The sequence below is a fragment of the Fukomys damarensis genome, unplaced genomic scaffold (assembly GCF_012274545.1).
Source record: "Fukomys damarensis isolate Sample0158 unplaced genomic scaffold, DMR_v1.0_HiC HiC_scaffold_37, whole genome shotgun sequence".
Lineage (NCBI taxonomy): Eukaryota > Metazoa > Chordata > Mammalia > Rodentia > Bathyergidae > Fukomys > Fukomys damarensis.
The window spans coordinates 40,750,539-40,773,069 of record NW_022900949.1 but is presented as its reverse complement, the minus strand read 5'-3'; the positions used below and the strand labels follow the sequence as shown (position 1 = coordinate 40,773,069).

Genomic DNA, 22,531 nt, shown 5'->3' with positions numbered 1-22,531 from the left:
GGGGGACAGAGGGGGGGGAGGAAGAGAGAGAGTGAGAGAGAGAGAGGAGGGAGAGAGAGAGAGAAGAGAGAGGGAATATGAGAGAAAACATCTCACTGGTTTTGCCTCTGTACAGTCTTGGTCTCTCTGTCCCTGTCTCTCTCTGTCTCTCACTATCTCTGTCTCTCTGTCTTGTGCTGCCCTACCCGGCCCCACATGTTGGCTGTGGGTCCAGATGAATGGGACTATGTTTCTCCTTGCTGCCCGCACATCCTGCTCCACAGGGCAGAGGGAGGCCAAGAAGACCCCTGTGCTGTGAGTTTGCTGGCTGAGGGATTTGGGGTATGGGGATCCCCCAGGATGGCAGACTTATCTAGTTGTGGTCTGGGGCCCCCATAGCACCCCTAGTGAGGGCTGGATGAAGTTACATCTGCCCTGGGCCATGGCCCCTCTCTGGTGCTCTTGCCATACTCTGGCCCCACACATGCTTCCACGCTATTGTACCCTTGTTTCCTAGGTCTCCCGTGTCCCATAGCCTGGCTAGCTCACTTTTCCCCTGCCCCATGTGTCTCCATCTACTTTCTGTGTTTTCTCTCATGGCCTCCCTACTCCTTTGTGTTCCTCATATCTCACGCTCCCTGAGTGTACTTCTGGATCTGTGTGACTGCCCATCTCCCCAGTGTCCTCCTGAGACCTCCATCTTCTCATACGAGCCAGTGTCCTCCATGTCCCCTGTATGAACCCTGCCTGGCCCTCATGTGTCCTCCAGTGTCCTCCCATGTCCTCTCAGCAGGACCCTTCGCAGCTCCTTTCTGCTGCTTCTGCTGGTCAGTGCCTCCTGGCTCTTTGGCCTCCTGGCTGTCAACCACAGCATCCTGGCCTTCCACTACCTCCACGCTGGACTCTGTGGCCTCCAGGTACCTCTAGAACCCTTCCCTACTGCTCCCCCTGCCCCTGCCCCAGATGGGCTCAGCATGCCAGCCCCAGTCCTAGGCGGAGCATATCACCAGGTTGACTGCTAACTCAAGACCAGATGGTGGCTCTCGACACTGACCCCAGGCCTAGAGCTGACTCTCGACGGGACCCTGGCTAGTCAGGCTGAGTGTTGATCCTGGATTGGCCCCTTGCTGAGCCACAGACCGTCACTGACTCGTCACTCATGCTGCATAGAATTTTCACTGTCCCTACTGACTTGCGTGGACCTCCCTGACTCCCCTTTGGTTTTTCTCTTTTTCCAGTACAAGGGATTGAGGGCCTCTATACTGGCTACGTCCCCAGCCCTTTATTATTAATTTTGAGACAGAATCTTGCAAAATAGCTGAATTGCCCAGGATGGGCTCAAATTTCTGATCCTATGCCTCAGTCTCCCAGAGTGCTGGGATTACAACTGTGTACCATCACTCCCAGCTCCTAACTCCTTTTCTGTCCTGCCCGACTCCTCACTGACTCATGCTAATCTGCAGTGACTGACAGGGCCCTCTACTGGCCCAGAATGATCCCCTGCTGGCCCTATTCTGAACTTCTCTGACTGACCTCACAGCGATCTACACTGACTCCTCACTGACCCACAGGGCCTGGCAGTGCTGCTGCTTTTCTGTGTCCTGAATGCAGATGTTCGGGCCGCCTGGACACCAGCCTGTCTGGGCAGGAAGGCAGCCCCCGAGGAGACAAGGCCAGCCCCTGGGACGGTGAGAGGCTGCCACAGCTGGGGAGTTGGGATGGGGCCCAGCGAGGCCCAGGCCTAAGGCTCCTTCAAAGCTGGCTCACAGCCCCGTCTCACCCGCCTTCCTCAGGGGCCTGGGGCCTACAACAACACAGCCCTCTTTGAGGAGAGTGGCCTCATCCGCATCACTCTTGGTGCCTCTACCGTCTCCTCAGTGAGCAGTGCTCGCTCTGGCCGGACCCAGGACCAGGACAGCCAGCGGGGCCGCAGCTACCTCAGGTCAGTGGCTGCAGGTGGCTTAGTCCAGTCTTTCTTTATTAGGGCTTGGTATTACCAGGCCCTAAAACAGGTGGCTTCAAGTAGCCCCTGTGGCTGACACCGTCAGAGCCACTCCAGCCTCCACAGCACTGTCACGATCACATCCTCTTTGGTGGGGGCTTCTATATTTCCAGGGACAATGTCTTGGTTCGACATGGCTCAGCTGCTGACCACACTGACCACAGCCTCCAGGCTCATGCTGGCCCCACTGACCTGGATGTGGCCATGTTCCATCGAGATGCTGGTGGAGTTGGAGCCCTGGGTCCAGGAGGAGGGAGGCAGAGAGTCTCTCCCAAGTTCCCCTTCCTTTTGCCCCAAACTGGGAGCAGTGTATGACTGGAGTGGGACAAGCTGCCCCTGGGTCACTGCCTCGGTGGCACCTCTCCACCCAGCCCTAGTTATCCCGACCAACTCCTGACCCAGCCGTCCCTGATAAGGTCCAGCCTTTCTATCCCTACCTGCACTCCACCCCTCACCCAACCTCCCTGATACACCCACCTTCAGACCCTCAGCTTCAGGCATTTTCTGTGGCCTCAAGCCCTTTGCCTCTCTAAGCTACTGTACACCTTTCTCTGACTTTTCCAACTCTAGGCGCAGACTCTGACTCTGACAGTGACCTCTCCTTGGAGGAGGAGAGAAGTCTGTCTATCCCATCTTCAGAAAGTGAGGACAATGGCCGGGCACGAGGGCGTTTCCAGCGTCCCCTTCGCCGAGCAGCTCAAAGTGAAAGGCTCCTCACTCACCCCAAAGGTGATGGGAACCCTCTGACCCCAAGGGTGACCAAAGGACACTTTGTGCTCCACTTAAATCTGATGCAGGCACCCTGCCAACTCTGCAGGCTCCATTAGGAGCCTCTGGAGTCATCATTGGGACCCCATGCTCCAACCCTGTCGAGCCTTCATCTGTGCTCGGGGATCCAGGAGCAGCCTGGGCAACATAGTGATGAGGTCAGAGAGGTTATAGAGTGACGTGTCCTCCCTGCAGCCTCTTGGCTTCCTTGTGGGTTGGAGTTCATCCTGATCTTCTTGACCTCTCAGCTGTCACACTCCTCCATCTCCAGTTTCTGTCCACTTACAGTTAAAGGTGGGGCCTTATTCAATAACCCCCTTCCTGGATGGTCTTGGAGGAGACAGCCTCCTGTTCCTACTTCTGCTCCTTGAGAACAGCCAGAATTTCAAGGGTTGTGCGGGTCAGGGGACCCTGAGTCTGGATCACAGGGGTCGTGGTCCCCGGGGTCAAGGCAGAGGCTACTACTGTAACCTGTCCTGGCTCCACAGATGTGGATGGCAATGACCTCCTGTCATACTGGCCAGCCCTGGGGGAGTGCGAAGCAGGCCCCTGTGCTCTGCAGACGTGGGGCTCTGAAAGGCGCCTGGGCCTGGACACCAGCAAAGATGCAGCCAACAACAACCAGCCAGACCTGGCCCTGACCAGTGGGGATGAAACTTCCCTGGGCCGTGCCCAGCGCCAAAGGAAAGGTACAAGCCCTGACCTTCAGCCCACACTGCAGGAACCCTGGAGGCTGCTGTGCCCTGACCCAGGCGTCTCACCTTCCTGATTCCAAGCAGAGAGCTCCTGTTGCTCTGAGCTGGGAGGTTTATGCTCCTTTACCCTGCTTTGTGGTCCTGGGAACTGCCCCTATCCTGACCCAGGAAGTCCCCCAATAATGCCCTGGCCTTTAGTACAGGGACCCCAGGGACCACTTCTGCCCCAGCTCCTTCCCCTTTCTGCTTTCCCACTTCCAATCTGCTCTGATCTGCCAGGCTTCTGTCCCCCTGTCCTGCTTTACAGCGACCCCAGAGGTCACCCCATACCAACACAAGAGGTTTCTGTCCAGAAACCCTAGGAACCATTCCTCCCTCAATCCAGGCAATTCCTACCCTTTTAACCCAGTCCTGGGTTACCAAGACCTGGGAAGGGAGGGCCCCTCTTTGGACCTCAGGGGGAGGATTGCTGCCTTCCTACTTTGACCCCATACTGATGCCTCATGGACACTCCAGGGCTGCCTCTGCCCCTTTCTACTCAGTTTCTGCTCTCAACTCAGTGACAGGAATCCCAGGGACTGCCACATCCCTAGGCCCAGGGAATTTTTTCTGCCCCCACCCCACCCTTGTTCCCCACTCTGTTCCTCCCCTAGGCATCTTGAAGAACCGATTGCAGTACCCACTGGTGCCACAGACCCGAGGTGCTTCTGAGCTGTCCTGGTGCCGGGCAGCCACCTTGGGCCACTGTGCTGTGCCAGCTGCTTCTTATGGTCGCATCTATGCTGGTGGAGGCACAGGCAGCCTTTCACAGCCAGCCAGTCGCTATTCTTCTCGAGAACAGCTGGATGTGCTCTTGCGGAGGCAGCTGAGCCGGGAGCAGCTGGAGGAGCTCCCTGTTCCTGTTCTGAACAGGCCCCTGAGCCGGCCAGGGTCCCAGGAATACCTGGATGCTGTACCAGGCCGCCCAGAGCCTAGAGATCGGGGCAGCACCCTACCACGGAGGCAGCCACCCCGGGACTACCCTGGAGTCATGGCTGGCCGCTTTGGGTCTCGGGACGCGCTGGACTTAGGGGCACCCCGAGAGTGGCTGAACACATTGCCCCCTGCACGCCGTACCAGGGACCTTGACCCCCAGCACCCATCTCTGCCCCTGTCTCCCCAGCGGCAGCTCTCAAGGGACCCCCTCTTGCCATCCCGACCCCTGGACCCTCTGTCGAGGAGCTTGAACTCTCGGGAGCGGCTGGACCAGGGGCCTAGTCAGCACCCCTCACGAGAGGTCCTTGGACCACCCCCGCCACTCCTCAGAGCGAGGGAGGACGCTGCCAGTGGCCCCAGCCACGGCCCCTCCACGGAGCAGCTGGACATTCTCTCCTCCATCCTTGCCTCATTCAACTCCTCAGCCCTGTCCTCAGTGCAGTCCTCAAGCACACCCTCCGGCCCTCACACCACGGCCACGCCTTCTGCCACTGCCTCTGCGCTTGGGCCCTCTACACCCCGCTCCGCCACGTCACTCAGCATCTCAGAGCTGTCGCCGGATTCAGAGTAAGCATGGCCACTGTGCTGTACCCTCATCGGCTCAGAGCACCCTTCTGTGTACCCCACCCTGAGTTCCATCGCAAGATGGGGTGGGAGTTGGCAGATAGGTGTCAGCTACCCCAGGCTGGTGACAGAGACCTGGCCGGGAATGGAAATATAACCGGTAGGGACTTGTCAACTGTGTGACTGGGGCCAGCCTCCCTTTTCCACACCTCTCAGACTATGGAGAGGAGATAAGTGCTTTCTGAAGGGCAGGAGCTAGCGAGGGAGACAGGACAGGAATGAAGTCTTGGAGTGGGAGGTAACAGGGTATTTGTAAGGGGCAGACAGGAGAGGGGAGGCTTTGCTTAAGAGTCTCTGCCTAAGTGGTCATGTGGGACATGCCAGGGTGAAGTGCCAACTTGGAGAATAAATCATTCATTGCAGTATTCAGTCAATATTAAGTTCCTTCTGCCTGTGGCCACTGTAGGATGGGGCTCAGAGGTATTGAGTTGGGACCTGACACATCCCTGGTAGCTGCAGGAGCTCCATGGGTAGAAGATGACAGACACACCCAGAAGTAGCTGCATATATAGGAATCTAAGAAGGAATGCTGGGACTCAGGAGGTCTTGTAACTCAATAGGAAAGTTGCATTTCAGGCAGAAAGGGCTTAGCTCAGACTAGGAGGAGCGGATGTCTGTAGGGTGAGAGGGCTCTGGGGGCAGAGTAGGGGATGAATTGGACCGAGCAAGGCCCATGCTGAGAGAACAAAGGAAGGAAGGAGAGGCAGGGGTTTGGAGTCCTGGAGGGAAGGTGAGGGGCAGGGTCCCTGGGATGCCTAGCCTTGGGGTCTGGCTATGTGGGAGGAGGGCTGGGGGACTGACCAGGGTTTCAGGCTTTGGAGTCACACATGGAGCGTTAGTTTTGTCTGCCACCTCACTAGCTGATTTTTGGCAGGGTACCATTCTCTGCTTCTTTATCTGTAGAAGGGGTCTATAGTGACAAACTCAGATGTGGAGAGTTGGGAGACATTATCTTTCAAGTGCTTCACAGAGCACCTCTACACAGCAGGCGTTTTCTAAGTGCTTAGAGAAAAGACCTCAGGGGCCCAGAACCTTGCTGATGAATCTGGTACCCAGAGTGGGTGGAGGATTCAGGACCCTGGAGCAGGCATCAGGGGGCTTAGAGATGGATTAGGCCAGGACTGGTGGAGAAGCCTAACTTGAGTTAGGGTACTCTTGCTGATGACCTTTGATTTCCATATTCAATACTGCAGAGTTCCCAGAAGTGAGGGTCACTCCTGAGGGGCAGAAGTGCAGATGAGGACGAGCAGCAGGGTGATGGAAGATTTGGGCTAAAAGAAGAGATTCCACCAGTCACAGGCTGAGCCCAGGGCGGCCTACTGGGAGCCCTCTTCAGCTCTCAAGGAGGTTCCATGCGCATCTGTGAGCATGCATGTGACAGGTGCAGGGGTGGGGACTGAAGGGAGGACTTTTATACCTTTTGTATCTTTGTAACCAGAGAGATATGCTTATGTTATTTTTCAGCTTTTTTTGTTGGGTTGGGGGATCTGAAGCTGGGCTGGGAGGGAGAAGGGGACAGAGGGAGAGACACACAGAGTTTGGCCCCATTTGGGTCACTAGCAAACCATGTTTTCTCTCATCTTACTAGGGTGGAGCCAACAGGTGGGACACATGCCCTCCTTCCCCACCCCACCACCCCACCCCTAGGTTGAGCTGAAGATTGTCAGGGCTCAAAGTACAGAATGCATCTTTGCTTTTTCTTGAATGCCTTGCAGAAAGTTGTGGGGTTGTGGGTGAGTCTTGGAAACAGGGGTCCTCCAATCCCTCAAAGAGGCTTGCTCATGCCACCCCTCCCTGTGGACACCTGTGTGTTATGGGGAGTCCCTGCCACTTGCTGCCTTATACCTAGGACTGATGCTGTGGGTTGCTGGTGGAGCAGCAGATGTCATGTTTACAGAGCAAGGCTTCCCCTTCTCCCTTGGGGAGGCTTGGGCCTCTACTCAGACCCTCCTTCAGGGGTAGGTGTGCCGGGGGTTGCTTGCCTACCCCTACCTGAGCAAAACTCTGCGGTGCCATTTGATTCCCTGACACTGCCCCCTGAAGGTAGGCAAGTGGGTGAGGAAAGGGAGCAGAAATAAGGGAATTCAAGACCCCGAATGTAGGTGCCACTGCCCTCCCATGTTTACAGGATCCTCCTTGGCCCTAGGCACCTGGGCTGCAGAAGTGACTCACTTCCACTCCTCCTTCATTCCCTTATAAAGGGAAGAATGACTGTTAGGACCCTATTCACAAAACTCTTACTTTTCTTACTTTGATGTTCAGAACTGGGGACTTTACATTTTTGTTACTTTGTTTACAGGTAGAGATACTTTTAAATGTTATACTTTGTCTACAATTTAAAACTTTGAACTTTTACACTTTGTTTACAGTTGAGCATTTTTTCCCTTTGTTTACAAGTGAAAGGTAGGAAAATTGGGAAAGGGGTGTAGCAGACCTACACCTGTGAAGACCTGGCCCTGGCCATCTTGAGGGGTTTCTAACCTCCGGCTCTCCGGGGCAAAGGTCAGCCTTGAGTCCCCCGTTTAAGAGCAAACCCAGGAGGCCAGAGTCAGCACCCTCTTGCCTCTGGGAACAGTGGTTGTGTAGGGTGCAGATACCCGCACCCCATGCATATTTTTGGGAGGCAGTTTCCTAGGAGATTAAAAATTCTACTTCATTGACTGGTGCCAAATCCCACCAGCCAGGACTTCAGCTCTCCTTACCCAGAATGACCCCAGCCCTTGAAGGCTGTGGTTAGGACATCCTTGTTATGTCCTAGGTGCTATAGAATCCCCTCTCTGGGGTCCCCCCCAGCCCAGCTGCCCTCTTTCCTGTTCCGTGAAGCCGCGCTCTGTTTTGGGAATAAACTTCTATAGAAAACGGATGCTGTCTCTTTCTGTGGAGGTGGTGAAAGGGTGGTGGCTGTGACTGACCTTTGGGAGTAATTTGAGCCCTCTGCTTTCAAGAACATCCAGTTATTTTTAGCCCATTTCACAGGATATCTGGACCAGGTTCCCCTCTCTTTCACGCTGATATCTGGCCCCTCACCTTGTGACTGGGTCCGAGGTTGGTGCGTAGGTGCTGGGAGCAGGGTGCCCAGGGTACAGGTCTCCTGGGCCAGTAGCATCATGCAGACTTCTGAAGTGTTCAGACCCTGCAGCCCTGGCCTGGCATTCTCTTCCCAGCCCGGTCTTCAGATCAGCTCTTGTTTTGCCCACAGACCCCACTGATGCCGGGGCTAGCCACTACTATTCCTCCGAGGCCCAGGAGGGACCTTGTGGCGCGATGCTGGGTCTTCGTGCGGGAGCAGGACGCTTGTCCCTTCATCTCCAGCCTGGATAGCGAGAGTTTGAGGAGACCCTTGGGGACTCACGTGGGTCTCTGGATGCGCAGAAGTTAGGGGTAGCTTCTGCGTGCTTCGCGGGAGCCCTCCGCAAAGCCAGGACTAGAACCTGCTCCTTTCCACTCGGGGGCGCCCAGCGACACGGCTGCAGCCAGTCGTGAGTGGGTCCCAGGTTCCAATTCTGCAGTCGCCTCCCGCAGGAGAAGAGCTCTGAGCGAGTCGCGTGGGTGCTGGAGCCCAGGCTCGGGCAGGAAGGGGTTAAACCTCCCTTTCCCGACTCGCCCCGCCTGGAGACCTGACGTAGGCTGGCCTCCAGCACTGGTTGGTCCGATCCCGCACTCGGGTCCCGGGATTGGCCCGGGTCTCTTCTGGCTTCGAGCGGAGCGGCCTCTCTCCGGACCCGCTAGGAGCCTCCGCTGCCGGGTCGTGTGGGCGCTATGGGGCCGTCGGACGCGTGCGAGTGACTGCGGGCTCCCTGGGCCCGAGGGTCCACTGATGCGCCTGGGTTTGCCAACCTAGCGGTTTCCTGCGGGTGGCGGCCCATCTGCGCGGAGGGATGTGTCGGAGGTCCGGAGACCAGACCGGAGGTGTGCAGCTGGGCCCAGAGGTCTACAGCCGGGCGGGTGACAGCTGAGGAGAGCCTCAGGCCTGGCCAGGGTCCTACAGTGCCTTGGGTTAGAGTGAGAGCCCCGCCCTGCAGGCCCGGGGCGGCCCAGGGGCGGGGCCAAGGTCGAGGCTCCGCCCCCAAAGCGTGTCCCGCTTGGAGTGGGAGGGAGTCCTTAAGAAGACGTGAGTGACTCTGGAGGAGGGAGAGGGAGTCTCAGATCTCCGGGACAAGTCAGTGCCGAGAACCTGAAGATCTTTCTCCCTCCTGCTCTGCTCCCCCTCCAGTTGGAACATCCAGGTTAGAGGCTCTTCCCAGGTGAGTGCCTACCCCTCACATGGAGTGCTCTTCTCTCAGACCAGAATTCCTCTGACAGGGTAAAGCCTTCTCAACGTACTAAAGTCCCTGCCCTTCCAGAACACTGCCTCCCCCGCCAGGAGATCTGCTCCCAGGGAAGGCTTTTTCCCCCTCCACCCTCCAGCTGAGCGCTTTCCCCACATCTTCTCAGAAAAGAGCCCTTACCCCTTCTGCGAAACTCCTTTTTCCAGGTGAGGTCTTTTTCCCCCTGTAGAGGGGAGCCACTGGGCCATGAGGTTACTCCCAGGTCAGAGATTTTCCTTATCCATACCTTTTGAGATGATGAAGCCTTTCCTGGAAGGTCAGAATTCTCTCTAGGTGAAACTGGTCCTAAAATCTCTTTTTTCCAGGTGAGATTTTTCTGTACTTCAGGTGGTAGCTTCCCACTCCAGTAATGACCCCCTTTCTCCTCAGAGATGCCCTAAGTGAGAGCCATCCCTTGGCTTTCCCAGACTAGGCCTCAGCTTGTCTGCAACCTGTACTCTGATGCTGGACGCCTAGGGCAAACTGTCCTTCTCTTAGAGACAGAGGGTCTCATCTGCACACCTGAGGCTTTGAGAAAGTTGCTTGAAGACCTGGACCTCTGCTTTGTTGGATCCCTTCCCTGAGTGTGCTCTCAGCTGGCCAGGCTGGGTTCACAGGGCAACTGGATAAGGATGCAGGGACCGGTTCCAAGAGGGCAAGGGACTAGGAGGAGGGGGCTAGGAGCAGCAGTGAGCCTGGACCGAGACCTGGACCTGGACCGGTACTCGGGGCTAGACGGCCACACCTAGGCTGAATGTGTGGAGTTGTGTTCATCCTGTTCTCCCTTCATGAGGGACTTTGGCCTAGAAAGAGGCCTCTACTAGCCAAAGTTCAGGTACTGCCTCTGCTTGGGTGTGAGCATGGGGCTTGCAGGGACCAGGTGGGGGCTGGACTTATCATGATCTTGGGGCCTGGAAAAATCAGGTGTGTGACTCTGGTCCCAGGCGGAAATGTAGGAAAAGTAAGGCATGGGATTTCACACTGTATCTCCTTGGTCTCACTATCCCAGACTGAGGGACACTCAGGCACTGCTGTCTACAGTACCAACCATGGAGCTTCAGAAACGCGACTATCATGTAGAACGGCCACTGCTGAACCAGGAGAAGCTGGAGCACTTGGGGCACTGGGGCCCAGCACCTAGAACCCATCAATGGCGAACCTGGTTTCAGTAAGGTCAAGGATAGGGCTGTGGGGCTCTGGCGGGGGCAGGTTCCTCTACCACTGACATGTTCCCTTCCTTTCTTCAGGTGCTCCCGTTCTCGGGCCCGTGGCTTCCTTCTCAAATACCTCCCAGTCTTGGGCTGGTTACCCCACTATCGTGTGCGTGAATGGCTCCTGGGTGACTTGTTGTCTGGCCTGAGTGTGGCCATCATGCAGCTTCCACAGGGTGAGCTACCTTCAAGGCCCTGGCCTGTAAGCCCTATGGCCTGTGAAACCCCAACCCGGAGTCATGACCTCTGATCTTGGAATTATGGCCCCTGGCCCAGAACTTGGATTTCATCAACCTTTTGAGACCCTTTTCTCCAAGCCTGCATTGCTCCCATTCCACCTGCAGGCTTGGCCTATGCCCTCCTGGCTGGATTGCCCCCTGTGTTTGGCCTCTACAGCTCCTTCTACCCTGTCTTTGTGTACTTCCTGTTTGGTACTTCCCGACACATCTCTGTGGGTAAGTGGAGTCAGGCCTGTCCCTCTGGGAAGATGCCTATATCTGTCATGGAACATGGATGAGGGAAGGAAAACAGGACAGGGGCTCATCTCTAGGCAAGACTACGCCATTGATCTGGAACTGCAGATTCAGGGTAGTGGAAAGCAGATGTGAATAAGTGAGGCAGCTCATGGGGCCCAGAACTGGGAAGAATCTACAAGTATGAGATGTGCCCTGACCCATTTCCCATTCCACAAAGAGCCTGTGTTCCTGAGCCAGTGAGCACAGAGGTGCAGGGGAGATGATGCAAGACCAGCCTTACTAGCCATCAGAGCTGTGAGCTCAGGGTTCACACTGGACCTGGCTGGACCTAGCTGCCAGCACTGCCCCATGTGCTTAGCCATAGTCTAAATTTGTTCAGATCTGGATACTTGGCCTCTCTTAAGACCAGGGTTACGGGGTAGGGCAGTGTCCTCCTTAAGCCTGCCCTACCTTGTCCTTGCAGGGACCTTTGCTATTATGTCTGTGATGGTGGGCAGTGTGACAGAATCCATCACCCAGGATGAGGACTTCCAGCAGGGCACAAACTCCACTCTTGTTGCCCGTGTGCAGCTGGCCTCCACACTCAGTGTCCTGGTGGGCCTCTTCCAGGTGTGGAGCAGTTAGGAGTGTGTGCCCTGCCCCATTCCCTGGGTGTCTGCCTGTCCTCCTTCTCCTCATTCATCCCCTCTGATCCTGGGTCCTAGGCCACCCCTGTTACTCCTACCTTCTTTGACTCCCCCACCCCCGGCCACCTCACAGGTGGCCCTGGGCCTGGTGCACTTCGGCTTCGTGGTCAACTACCTGTCTGAGCCACTGGTACGCAGCTACACCACAGCTGCATCTGTGCAGGTCTTCGTCTCACAGCTCAAGTATGTGTTCGGCCTCCAGTTGAACAGCCGCTCAGGGCCCCTGTCCCTTATCTATGTGAGTGAGTGTGGCAGTGGGTGAGGGAGGTGTGCCCATGATCTTGAGTACTGGCTGTGACCCCACCTCTCCTCAGACTTTTCTGGAGATCTGCTGGAAGCTGCCCAAGAGTGTGGTTGGCACCGTGGTCACTGCAGTTGTGGCAGGAGTGGCACTCGTGATGGTGAAGATACTGAATGACAAGCTGCATCGGTGTCTCCCTCTGCCAGTACCTGGGGAGCTGCTCACGGTTTGCATGCCAGGGAGCGAGGGAGAGGGGCAAATGAGGATAGACCCTGATCATGCAGGCAGCCTCCAGATTTTAGAGGGCCAACTTCTGTGGCCACTGTGAGGACTCCTGGCGACTGAGGGGACCACAACAGAAAGCTCTCATTTGACTCTTTCCGTTCAACAGCATCTTTCCCCAGATGGTAGTGCCTCTCTCCTCCTCACCCCTTGCATGGTTTTTGCCTCAGTCTCCCTCTTCACCCCCAGAATGGTTCATCTGTCTCCCTGATGATAACACTTGCACCTCCCTCTCCTGACTCTGTGTTCTTCCCATAGCTCATTGCAGCCACAGGCATCTCCTATGGCGTGGACCTGAAAAACAGATTTAAGGTGGACACCGTGGGCACCATCCCCACAGGGTAAGCTCCAGTCTCTGCCAGGTCGGGGCAGGTCGCTGAGTCAAGACCAGGACTGTCCTCAACCTCACAGATGCTTCTTCTAGGCTGATCTCCCCTGTGGCACCCAACCCCCAACTATTTGCAAAGCTGGTGGGAAATGCCTTTGCCATCGCTGTGGTCGGGTTCGCCATTGCCATCTCACTGGGGAAGATCTTCGCCCTGAGACACGGCTACCGGGTGGACAGCAACCAGGTCTAGATGGTGTGGGACATGGAGGGGACTTCCTGCAGAGGCTCCAGCCAGTTGAGGGAGAGAGCATCAGGCTGGGCATGGGGGTTGAGGAGAAAAACAGGTGTTAGGAATACAGCACAGGCTTGTGGGCTATTGTAGGGATGGGAGGTTGGTGGCGCATCTGCCTGGACACCAGCCAGCACCTCTGGCAAACCTCCTCATAGCCACACTCCCCCACCAGGAGCTGGTGGCCCTGGGCCTCAGTAACTTCATCGGAGGCTTCTTCCAGTGCTTCCCTGTGAGCTGCTCCATGTCCCGGAGCCTGGTACAGGAGACCACTGGGGGCAACACACAGGTGGGCCGTGGGTGTGGGCAGAGGGGTGTGTTTATATCGGTGTGCACCCTGCTTTGCCAGTGGTGCCACCCTGTTTGCCCCCACGCCTCAGGTTGCTGGAGCAGTCTCTTCCCTCTTCATCCTCCTCATCATCCTTAAACTTGGGGACCTCTTCCAAGACCTGCCCAAGGTGAGCCCAGCCCTCCCCACTAGGCTTCAGGGCCTTGGTCAGACTAGGAGCTCCAGTCAGCCATTCTGGTCCTGGCGAGGTGAGAGCAGGGAGGCAAAGTAGAGCCCCAGTTTTGAAATCTTTGGGGTGAGATCTGGAATCCAGGGTCAAGGGTCAGAACGCCTCAGAGTCAGATCCAAGTTGTTCAGGTTGGAGGAAACGGCAGCTGCTCTTGGCTCTGCATGGGTGCTGGGGGTTAGTCTGAGTCATACCTGGGAAGTCGAGGTTGGCAGCATCTGGGCACTTCTAGGCAGCCCTGATGACATTTCTCCTACCCCAGGCAGTGCTGGCAGCCATCATCATTGTGAACCTGAAGGGCATGTTGAAACAGTTCACTGACTTACGCACCCTCTGGAAGGCAAATCGAGTAGACCTGGTGAGAGGCCTGTGACGCCAGGGTGGGTGGGCAGCCCTCAGCCCTCAGCCTGACGGCCCTTCTAGACCCCTTGACACTGATGCTCTATTCCCAGCTTATCTGGGTGGTGACTTTTGTGGCCACCATCCTGTTGAACCTGGACCTTGGCCTGGCAGTTGCGATAGGCTTCTCCCTGCTGCTTGTGGTAGTCCGAACGCAGATGTGAGTCAGACCTTGAGCTTCCCCCAACTCCAGCTGGTGAGGCTGTAGGGGCTGCACTGGTTTCCCCAGTTGTCCCTACATCTGGGGGCTGGTCCTTAGTGTGCCTTCAGGGCTCTTTTTGTTTGCCTCCTCCACAGGCCCCGCTACTCTGTCCTGGGGCAGGTGCCAGACACAGACATTTACAGAGATGTGGCAGAGTACTCAGAGGTGTGTGGCGGGTGCTGAGGGGAGGCTGTTGGTGGGGTGCGACAGGCAGAGTGAGCCCTTGTCAGTATTCCACTGTAGCAAGGCCACTGGGGACTGAGGTCACTTTGACTTTGGTCCTTAGAATTTCAAGGTAGAAGGAGCTGGCATGGGGAGGGGAGAGGTCGGGGGAGAGGAGAAAAAGGGGCAGGATGGATGGGTCTGGGGAACTGAGGAGGCTCAGTCTTAGAATCAGCAGCCCTGGATCAGGAATATGAAGTGGCGGTGTCCTTGGGCATGAGGTGTAGGGGAGGCTGGTTCTCGATCTGGTCAGTGGGTTGGCTACTAAGTCCCCAGTCTGTTCACTTCTCACGAAGTTGTGACTGATGTTCAAACATAGGGTGGGAGTAGAGTTATGAAATAAAATAAGCCCCTTCCCTGGCATAGTCCTGAAGCCTGAGCACATGATGTTTGCATAGAATGAGGGGTCGGACCAAGGAGTCCAAGGCATGGAAGAGTATATAAAGGAGCAGCCTGGCTGGATGAAGAAGGGCACCGTGTTTCAGCAGAGTCCTGGGCTGTGTCCTGAGTGTTGGGACTGGGAAGGTGGGATTGGCATGACAGCTTAGAGGGGCCTTGTTGCCCATAGAAAGAGACCACAGGACAGGTTGGAGCCCCAACAGGAGGGCAAAACTTGCCTGGATGGACCAGGGATTTAGCACAGTGGCACCAGGCCTGCCTCGCAAGTGCAAGGCACTGAGATCCATCCCCGATTCAAAACCAAAACAAAGCAAAACAAAACTTGCCTGGGTAGTAGCACAGGGGAGGAGAGGTGGGAAGGGAGAGGGCCTGGGCAGGGCTGGAACAGGATGGGCGGTCAGAGTGATCTAGGCTCTTGACTCGTGCTCCAGGCAGAGGGCAGGGGTGGCAGGCACCCAGTGCTCTTGGGAGGAGAAGCAGAAGGGTATGCCACACCGGGACAGGATGAAGGAGGGGACAGTTTAGCTCACCACCTTCAGCCCTGCCCATCCCCAGGCCAAGGAGATCCCTGGTGTGAAAGTCTTCCGGTCCTCAGCCACCTTATACTTTGCCAACGCTGAGCTCTACAGTGATGCACTGAAGCGGAAGGTAAGGCCATGGTCTCCTGGAGGGTGCCTGAGGGACCCTAGCTTCCCCAGGGTGCCCAGTCCCTTCCTCTGATGTTTGCCTCTAGTGTGGGGTGGATGTTGACCGTCTCCTGGCCCAGAAGAAGAAGCGGCTGAGAAAGCAGGAACGGAAGTTGAAGCAACAGCAGAGAGACAAACAGGCAGGGCCCCTTTCAGCTGCTGATTCCTGGCCTGGCCTCTGCCCTCTGCCTTGCTGTTGACCCCAGCTGACCTTTACCCTACCCTGTCCTTCTTGCTTGCTTTTCTATGTGTTTTGCCGTGTGCTTCTCATCAGCCTTTCCTCCAGTTTCCGGGTTCCTGACTTCTCAGCCTCTCTCCTTGCCCTTCCCTTTCTCCTTCAGGCCTCTGAGTCCTGGCCTGGCTCCACTCCAATGGTGTTTTGTTGCTCTTGGGCTTCCTGTTCCAGTGACAGCCCGAACCATCACCATCCCCTCCATCTCTATGGCTGCTCCCAGCATCAGCCAGAACTCTGCTGCCTCACCTTGGCTGCCCTGGGTCCCACAGCGTTGGTCCTGGCCCACCTACCTGTCCAAAGTCGAGAATACAAACACCAGGCCTGCCTGGCATGTTGTCAAATGCAGCTGAGAGAGCTCTTTTCTGTCCCCTCTTCCCCTATCTAGGCTGCCCCTTCCAGTGGCACCTCGGTGTCTATCAATGTGGACACCAGCCTTGGAGACATCAAGGGCAGTGGTGTGGAGGACTCTGGGATCAAGGTGAGGCTGGGGTAGAACCCAGAGATGTGGGTGGCACACATGTCCTGTGAGGAAAGCCATGGGCCTGGTAGCCATGGGCTCAAGGGTGTTGTGCCGACAGCAGTAGGAGACCTCTACTAGCACAGGGCTCTGTTATGGCTCTCTTGTCTATGAGCTCAGGCTTGGGTGAAGACCTAGAATTTATAGATGTCACAGACCCCACAGTCTGTGCTCCCTGGTTGTATGGGTTGTGGGGGCGTGCTAAGCCAGAGATTGGACAGGACATCTGTGGCTGAGTCTGTACACACCGATACTTGGTCTATTGCTCTGTCCCTGGGCACCACCCATTCTACCCTGAGGATGGAACGTGGTCACCTTCCCTTCTTGTGCCTCTGTTAAGCCTGGACCCAAGAAGTGACAGAGCAGTATGTGCATGTCCACGTACACTTTCCCATGCATCCCTGTGCCTGTCCCTTCTGTCTTTGTGTGTCCTCACCTTCCTGTTTCCTCTGCACACCCCCATATTGTGGGTGTTCCCACACGTTCTCATCTCTGACACTGCTTCTCCCTGGGAGATGTGTGTGCTGCCTGCCTTTGCACCCTTGTGGTCAGCCCTTCATTGTGTCTCCTCTGTAGATGAGTCCAGCAAATGAACTGGAGCATGTGGCAGTCAGCAGGCAAGAAGATGCCAAGGCCCCAGATGTATCCACACTGAAGGCCCTGGGCCTGCCCCGGCCAGACTTCCACAGTCTCATCTTGGACCTGGGAGCCCTCTCCTTTGTGGACACTGTGTGCATCAAGAGCCTGAAGAATGTAAGCGGCTATGATGACACCGCTCAAGTCTCCACTCTGACCTGGTCACTGGCCCTGAGAGCCTTCTGAGTTTTTCCAATCCCCCTAAACCATCAGAGTCCCCTTAAAGTCCCTCCACCAGCCTGTCCAATTGTCCTTTGAACCCAACCCCTTTTCTGTTGCAGATTTTCTGTGACTTTCGTGAGATAGAGGTGGAGGTGTACATCGCTGCCTGCCACAGTACGTTGGCTGGGAAATGCAGGAGCAATCTAGGAAGAGGTTGGGATTCTTTTGGCTGGAGGGTTTGCCAGGAAGCACAAGGAGAAGTGTCTCTGAAGCCAGAGGTCAGAGGTGTCCTGGGAGGTAGCAGTGAAGAGTCAAGAGTGATTTGTGTCCAAGGTCAAGATTTAGCTCAGTGGCACTGTGCCTTCCTCGAAATCACAACGTCGTGAGTTTGATCCCCGGTAATAAACACAACACAACAGGGCCGGGGATTTAGCTCAGTGGTTCGGTGGCCTGCTTGCAAGCGCAAGGACCCGAGCTCAATCCCCAGTACCAAAAAAAAAAAAAAGACCACAACACAACAAAACAAAACAAAAAAGCACAAAGAGTTGACTTATGTCCAGCTGTAGCCCCAGGGGTGATAGACATTGTACATTCTGGGGTGCCTAGGGGTTGGTGCTCCTATTGGCCCTGGGAGTCAGAGGAGATCTCATCTGCAGGCCCTGTGGTCACGCAGCTTGAGGCTGGGTGCTTCTTTGATGCCTCCATCACTAAGCAGCATCTCTTTGTCTCTGTCCATGACGCTGTGACCTTTGCCCTCCAACACTCAAGATCTGGTCCCAACACCCCTGTTTTGGTAAGCTGACTTCTGGCCTGCTGAGCTGTTTCTTGTTAATCTGTTGCATGTCCCCACTCTGAACCCATGTGCAGAAAGTTCATCCCATCCACTGTGGCTTTGTTCCCAGTGAACCCGTTAGTCTTAGCACCCCACCCCCACCCTGTCTTTGGATAAGGCTGTTCCTGGGGCAGGGGTTGTAGCTGGTGGGGAAGGGACAGGGACAGGGATGGAATGTGTCCTTTGGAAACTGACTGAAGGCTCCCTTCTTCTGCCCACACAGGCCACAAAACTCTGATTGTGCTGCCAGCTGCCCAACACTGCCCACCTCTGGAGGTTGTAATGGAGCATCCTCGAGAAGTCCCCAGCCCTGGGCTACCTCCAGGTGCCACCCAGGAGTCCCCTCCATGCACACACACATGTAACTCAGGGATAGAGGTCCTGGGACTCCAAGTTCAGTGTTAGCGGCCCCGGGCAAGGTGCTACAGTCAGGCTGGCCTTGGCTGGGTACAGGGAGGAGCCAGTGTATTTTAAGGCTCAGAAATAAAGATATGTCTGCTCATTCCAGGCTCTGTTGTGGCTGGTTGGGGCTTGGCTGGGTGTCTCGTGATCCTCAGCTCTGGCTTGTGACTCTTCTCCTGACTCAGGATAGAAGATGGGGATAGAAGCTGAAGGAGATTTGGAGAAAGGGCCAGGCAGACAGTGGGCAGAACAGGGAAGCTGGGGGCCATCACTAGGGTCAGGTTTCTTACTAGCCGCACACACAGCTCTCAGATCCTGACTGGAAGATGGTTGCAATTAGAGCTGCTTCTCAGGAATCTTCTGTTCTCAGAGATACTCAGTAGGTGGCATGGCAGAATGGGTGCTACTGGGCAGTCTCTGGGCATGCAGAGTGGACCCCTGGCACCTAGTTGAGGAAGATCAGTTACTGATCAGCTTTTAAAATAAGAGTACCAGCCGTGGTGGTACTCACCTGTAATCTCAACACTTAGGAGGCGGAGGTAGGAGGATCGTGGTGAGTTTGAGGCCACCCTGGACTACATAGTGAGTTTATGGCCAGCCTGAACTATGTGGTGAGACCTTGTCTCTAAAGAACAAGTGTGACTGATTGCCTGTTCCTATAATTAGTTCATTGGGTTTGGCTGAGCACTGTCAGTCAAGAAGCATGTGTTGGTTTCTGCCATGAAATGCCAATATCAACTGGTAGGGGGCTTTGCCCAGCTGATGGGGGGACATGGATGGGATGCTAGCATCTTTCTGGGCCTCCAACTGCTCCTGATCAGTGAGGAATGACAGCAGTACTCACCCAGGGGCTGCTCAGTATTAAGTGAAGAGATACCAGAAATGCTTAGAACAGCACAGGGCTCACATCACCTGCTCAGAACATGTGGGCTTTGCCATCGTTCTGTCTGGGCAGAGCCAGGCCTGTGCTGAGTGCTGGGCTTAGTTCTCATGGGGACAAAGGCTGCTTTGCCCTCCACGTTACCTAAGCACTCTTGCCCAGCCTTGTTTTTATCATGGCCCCTGCTGGTGCCTGGCACCGTATTTATAGAACACCCATGCCCCTGCCAGAACCTCAGAGCTCTTTGTCTGCCTTGTCACATTGCTTTTTCTGGCACCAGGAACAGGCACTCAGTAAATATTGGTTGAATGCAACCTGGAGGCTGGAGTCAGGGGCAGACCTCAAATAAGGAATCAGAGAGGCAGAAGAAAAAGACCAGGGTCACTTTAGAGAGAAGTGACTATTACTCAACACGGTCACGGGATAGGGGTGGTGACACTTGTATAGAAACTCTAGCTGTGAGAAAGTGACTTTCTAGGAAGGCCAGCATGAACCTCTAGGCTTTGGTTATTTGTATATATGAATGTATGGGTTTTTTTGTTTTGTTTTGTTTTGTTTTCATTTTGTTACTGGGATCGAACTCAGGACCTTGTGCTTGTGAGGCAGGTGGAGGAACCACTGAGCTAAATCTCCAGCCCTGTATGTATGTATTTTTTAAGTACCGGAGATTGACATAGGGCCTTTGTACTAAGCTATAGCCCAGACCATTTTTGTTTTGTTTTGTTTTGTTTTGTTTTTTAAGAGGGTATCCCTATGTAGTTCAGTCTGGCCTTGAACTCACTATGTAGCCCAGGCTGGCCTTGAACTGGTGGTGATCCTGTCTCAGCCTGCCGAGTGCTAGGATTATAGGTGTGCCGGCCGCCACGTGTGGTTCTTTTTTGCTTTTAAATTTTAAGATAGGGTCCTGCTAAATTGTCCAGGCTAAGCTTGAGCCTGAGATCCTTGTACCTCAGTCTCCCAGAGTGGTGGGCTCCAGGCGTGTGTGCCGCCTTGCCTGGCCCTTTGGCTTTTTGCTGATGGTGAGGGGAGCTACCATTCGGAGTAAGGTGGCCAGAGGTACTGGGCTGGGTGTCAGGCTTTGAAGCAGTTCAGTTGTCTTCTGCTTGATAAGCCCAGAGGGTACTGCCCTGGGGCAGAGCAGCACCTCAGGTAGAGGCGGAGGAATGAAGCACTCCTTAGGACCTCAACCACCATTCCTCCCCAGCTCTGGAACTCAGTCCCTCCTTCCCTTTTCTGGGAAGGTCCTGGTCCCAGCCAGAACGTGTGGCCTCAGAGCAAGGCCTGCTCTGGGGGAGGGGTATTTGCTTGTTGCCAGGCGCCTGGGTTCCGGCCTCTGGCAGTGGCCACAGATATGCTGCAGGCATTGTCCCTACTGTTCTTACTGCTCCTGCTGGCAAAGTCTGCCCCTACCCTTGCCTGGTCACGGCCCCTCTGGTACCAGTTGAAGCTGGACTTACAGCCCTGGGGGTGCGAGCCAAACAGCCTGGAGGCCTGTGGGAGCACCCTAGGCTGTCCTGGTTACTGGATAGGCCTGGGAGGGAACCACATCTACCCCATGGCTGGGGTCGTGATCACCACCACCCTGATGCTAGTGATGGGTCGTCCGATGCTGCACCGGTGGCGTTCAAAGGTGACCACGGGTGGGGAGCGCAGAACGCCTGACCTCACAGTGCCTGTCTCCACTCATGCCTATTGAGCTCTGGCCTCTACCCAGCCCTTCCCAGCAGCCTGTCTGTGGTTCTGTGGACCTCCTGCTCAACCTTTTTCTAATCCGAACCTTATTGTCCTTGCATCTGGCCACAGGCCTCCATGAGTATAAGCTGTCCATTCCTGACTGTTTCCCATAGCTGTCCTCTCCCTCTCCAGAATCCCCTTTAGCACCTTGTTCTTCATCTAGCCCACTGGCCTCGTGACTGCTCTCGCCCATGGCAAGCCCTCTGTGACTGTCACCCAAAGTCTCCCCTCCTGGCCCTTTGGCACTGCCCTGTAGCCCTACACCTACTATCTCTGTTGCTGCCCCCTGACACCCCCCACTCACTCTCATCTCTTTGTTCTATTCTTAGCACCCACAGGTGACCACCAGTCCCTCTGGACCCTGGGAACGGCGAACACCGATCTCAGACCGCACTGTGCTCCTCAGGGTCCTTCATACGCTGGATGCCCTCCTGCTCCACATAGAGGGCCATCTGCAGCACCTAGCCACCCAGCAGTGCAAATAAAGGAGACTCCCACCCCATCTGGGTGACCTGACACACATTTCTCTTTGTCTGATGGCCAGGTGCAGGGAGTGGGGTGGCCTGAGACCCTATTCTTTCTGGGCCTGTCGGGACCCTTTTCACGCTTGGAGCTAGTGGATCCTTTGTGGATTTGGTGCTTGGCTTGGTTGGGCAGTGGGCCTGGCCTTCCCCTTACCCCACCAATTGCTCTTCCTTCCCCAAGGATCGCACCTGTACACATAGACCCTTCTCTACTCCACCCAGGAGCTGGGGACCTTCTGTGAGGGGGAGAGAAGACTGGTCCATCAGGGCAGGAATGGGAATCCAGCCAGGGCCACCAGAGGAGGTGACAACGTGCTGAGTTCTGTGGTGGGCTGTGGGTATGCTGTGGGAGGGCACAGGCCGAGCCAAGGTCCCCTTCCATGTTGGCAAGGCAGGCAGAGGTAATCTGTGAAGGCCCTCATGTGCCACCTGAGGGTCTCAACCTGGTCCTGAGAAGAGCAGCGGGCAGTGATGAGGCTCGGAGCAGAGCCCAAAGATTCTTGATCGGGACTGAGAACCCTGGGCCCTACGTGGTGACATCCACTGTTTCTCCCACCGTGCTACCACCTCACAGGCTGTGGGGAGCTGTCCTTGTGATGTTAGTTCTGCCACCCAAACCATCTGGCTCTGGTTCCCTTCTGCCCCATCCTTGCCAGGCCCTCGCCAAAAGAGGTCACTGCTCTGAGTCCCTGGATCCTTAACTCCTTCCCGGGACCCCACTTCCCTTTCAGCTCAGGCCCAACAGACTCAGCGTGGAGCCAGCTTCAGACATGCTCAAATGGCTGAATGGCCCTTGTTCCGTTAGCCTGGAAGAGAGGTGACCTCCCCAAAGGGATCCCTCACTACTTTCCTCCCTTCCACCACAGGTGGCCCAAGTTGAGTTGGACCTGAGGCACATGCATCTTTAGGACACCTGTTTTAGAAGAACATAACATCATAAATTAAAAAATAGAAACGGATGGATTAAAATACAGTGAGAATAGAGCGGGACAGTGTAACTCAGCAGTAAGTAGGTGCTTAGCATGTGTGAGGCCTTGAGTTCTCTCCCCAGCATGCAAAAAGAAAAGGTAAAGTAACAAGAGCTGGATGTATGGCACTCATGAAATCCCAGCCACACAGGAAGCTGAATCATGAGGGTTGCAAGTTCATGGTCAGCCTGGGCAGCTTAGCAAGGCTCTGTTTGTCTCAAGACAAACCAAATACATAAAAAGGCTGGGGACATAGCTCAATGAAGATGTGCCCTGGGCTTCAGTGCCCAGTATAGTTCTGGGGGAAAAAAGATGAGATTAGAACGAAAGGGATGTTGCCTGTCATTCCAGCACT

The 22,531-nt window shown here is 55.5% G+C and overlaps 3 protein-coding genes across 8 annotated transcripts in view; all 3 read left to right on the top strand.

Moving 5' to 3' along the window:
* Positions 1-7,954, top strand: part of Celsr3 (cadherin EGF LAG seven-pass G-type receptor 3) — a gene marked incomplete at its 5' end in the record, with an annotated part of 26,103 nt that extends 18,149 nt beyond the window's left edge. Inside the window, 9 exon segments of the mRNA XM_033759677.1 lie at positions 215-294; positions 773-896; positions 1,551-1,667; positions 1,773-1,921; positions 2,095-2,204; positions 2,552-2,710; positions 3,238-3,438; positions 4,098-4,986; positions 6,237-7,954. Coding sequence (XP_033615568.1) covers positions 215-294; positions 773-896; positions 1,551-1,667; positions 1,773-1,921; positions 2,095-2,204; positions 2,552-2,710; positions 3,238-3,438; positions 4,098-4,986; positions 6,237-6,264 — 1,857 coding nt within the window.
* A 731-nt stretch (positions 7,955-8,685) lies between these two features.
* Slc26a6 (solute carrier family 26 member 6) lies at positions 8,686-21,096 on the top strand. Of its 6 annotated transcripts, XR_004515601.1 has the most exons (23): positions 8,687-8,952; positions 9,257-9,287; positions 10,360-10,518; positions 10,598-10,737; positions 10,906-11,016; positions 11,501-11,646; positions 11,797-11,961; positions 12,038-12,190; positions 12,505-12,587; positions 12,671-12,818; positions 13,039-13,152; positions 13,244-13,321; positions 13,641-13,736; positions 13,831-13,937; positions 14,075-14,144; positions 15,156-15,248; positions 15,334-15,426; positions 15,907-15,999; positions 16,615-16,791; positions 16,956-17,010; positions 17,493-17,629; positions 17,892-17,993; positions 21,014-21,096. XR_004515601.1 is itself a non-coding variant. In XM_010615631.3 (22 exons), the coding sequence occupies exons 1-22, from the start codon at positions 8,922-8,924 to the stop codon at positions 17,904-17,906; spliced, it is 2,295 nt and encodes a 764-aa protein (XP_010613933.1). In that variant the 5' UTR covers positions 8,687-8,921; the 3' UTR covers positions 17,907-18,186. The 6 variants fall into 6 exon arrangements, 5 of the variants coding, with proteins under 5 accessions (XP_033615636.1, XP_010613933.1, XP_033615635.1 ...); XM_010615631.3 differs by lacking the exon at positions 21,014-21,096 and having other exon boundaries at positions 17,892-18,186; XM_033759744.1 differs by lacking the exon at positions 21,014-21,096 and having other exon boundaries at positions 9,257-10,185; positions 17,892-18,186.
* On the top strand, positions 19,866-21,224 carry Tmem89 (transmembrane protein 89). The gene is made up of 2 exons (XM_010615630.2): positions 19,866-20,580; positions 21,014-21,224. The coding sequence occupies exons 1-2, from the start codon at positions 20,302-20,304 to the stop codon at positions 21,167-21,169; spliced, it is 435 nt and encodes a 144-aa protein (XP_010613932.1). The 5' UTR covers positions 19,866-20,301; the 3' UTR covers positions 21,170-21,224.
* The last annotated feature ends 1,307 nt before the right edge of the window (positions 21,225-22,531 follow it).

Excerpts from the sequence above, each read along its gene's own strand:
- Slc26a6 (XM_010615631.3), top strand. The coding sequence starts at position 8,922 with ATGTGTCGGAGGTCCGGAGACCAGACCGGAG. Across the intron at positions 8,953-9,256 it reads GTCCGGAGACCAGACCGGAG|TTGGAACATCCAGGTTAGAG; the intron begins GTGTGCAGCTGG and ends CTCCCCCTCCAG. Across the intron at positions 11,962-12,037 it reads GGCCCCTGTCCCTTATCTAT|ACTTTTCTGGAGATCTGCTG; the intron begins GTGAGTGAGTGT and ends ACCTCTCCTCAG.
- Tmem89 (XM_010615630.2), top strand. The coding sequence starts at position 20,302 with ATGCTGCAGGCATTGTCCCTACTGTTCTTACTGCTCCTGCTGGCAAAG. Across the intron at positions 20,581-21,013 it reads TGCACCGGTGGCGTTCAAAG|CACCCACAGGTGACCACCAG; the intron begins GTGACCACGGGT and ends TTCTATTCTTAG.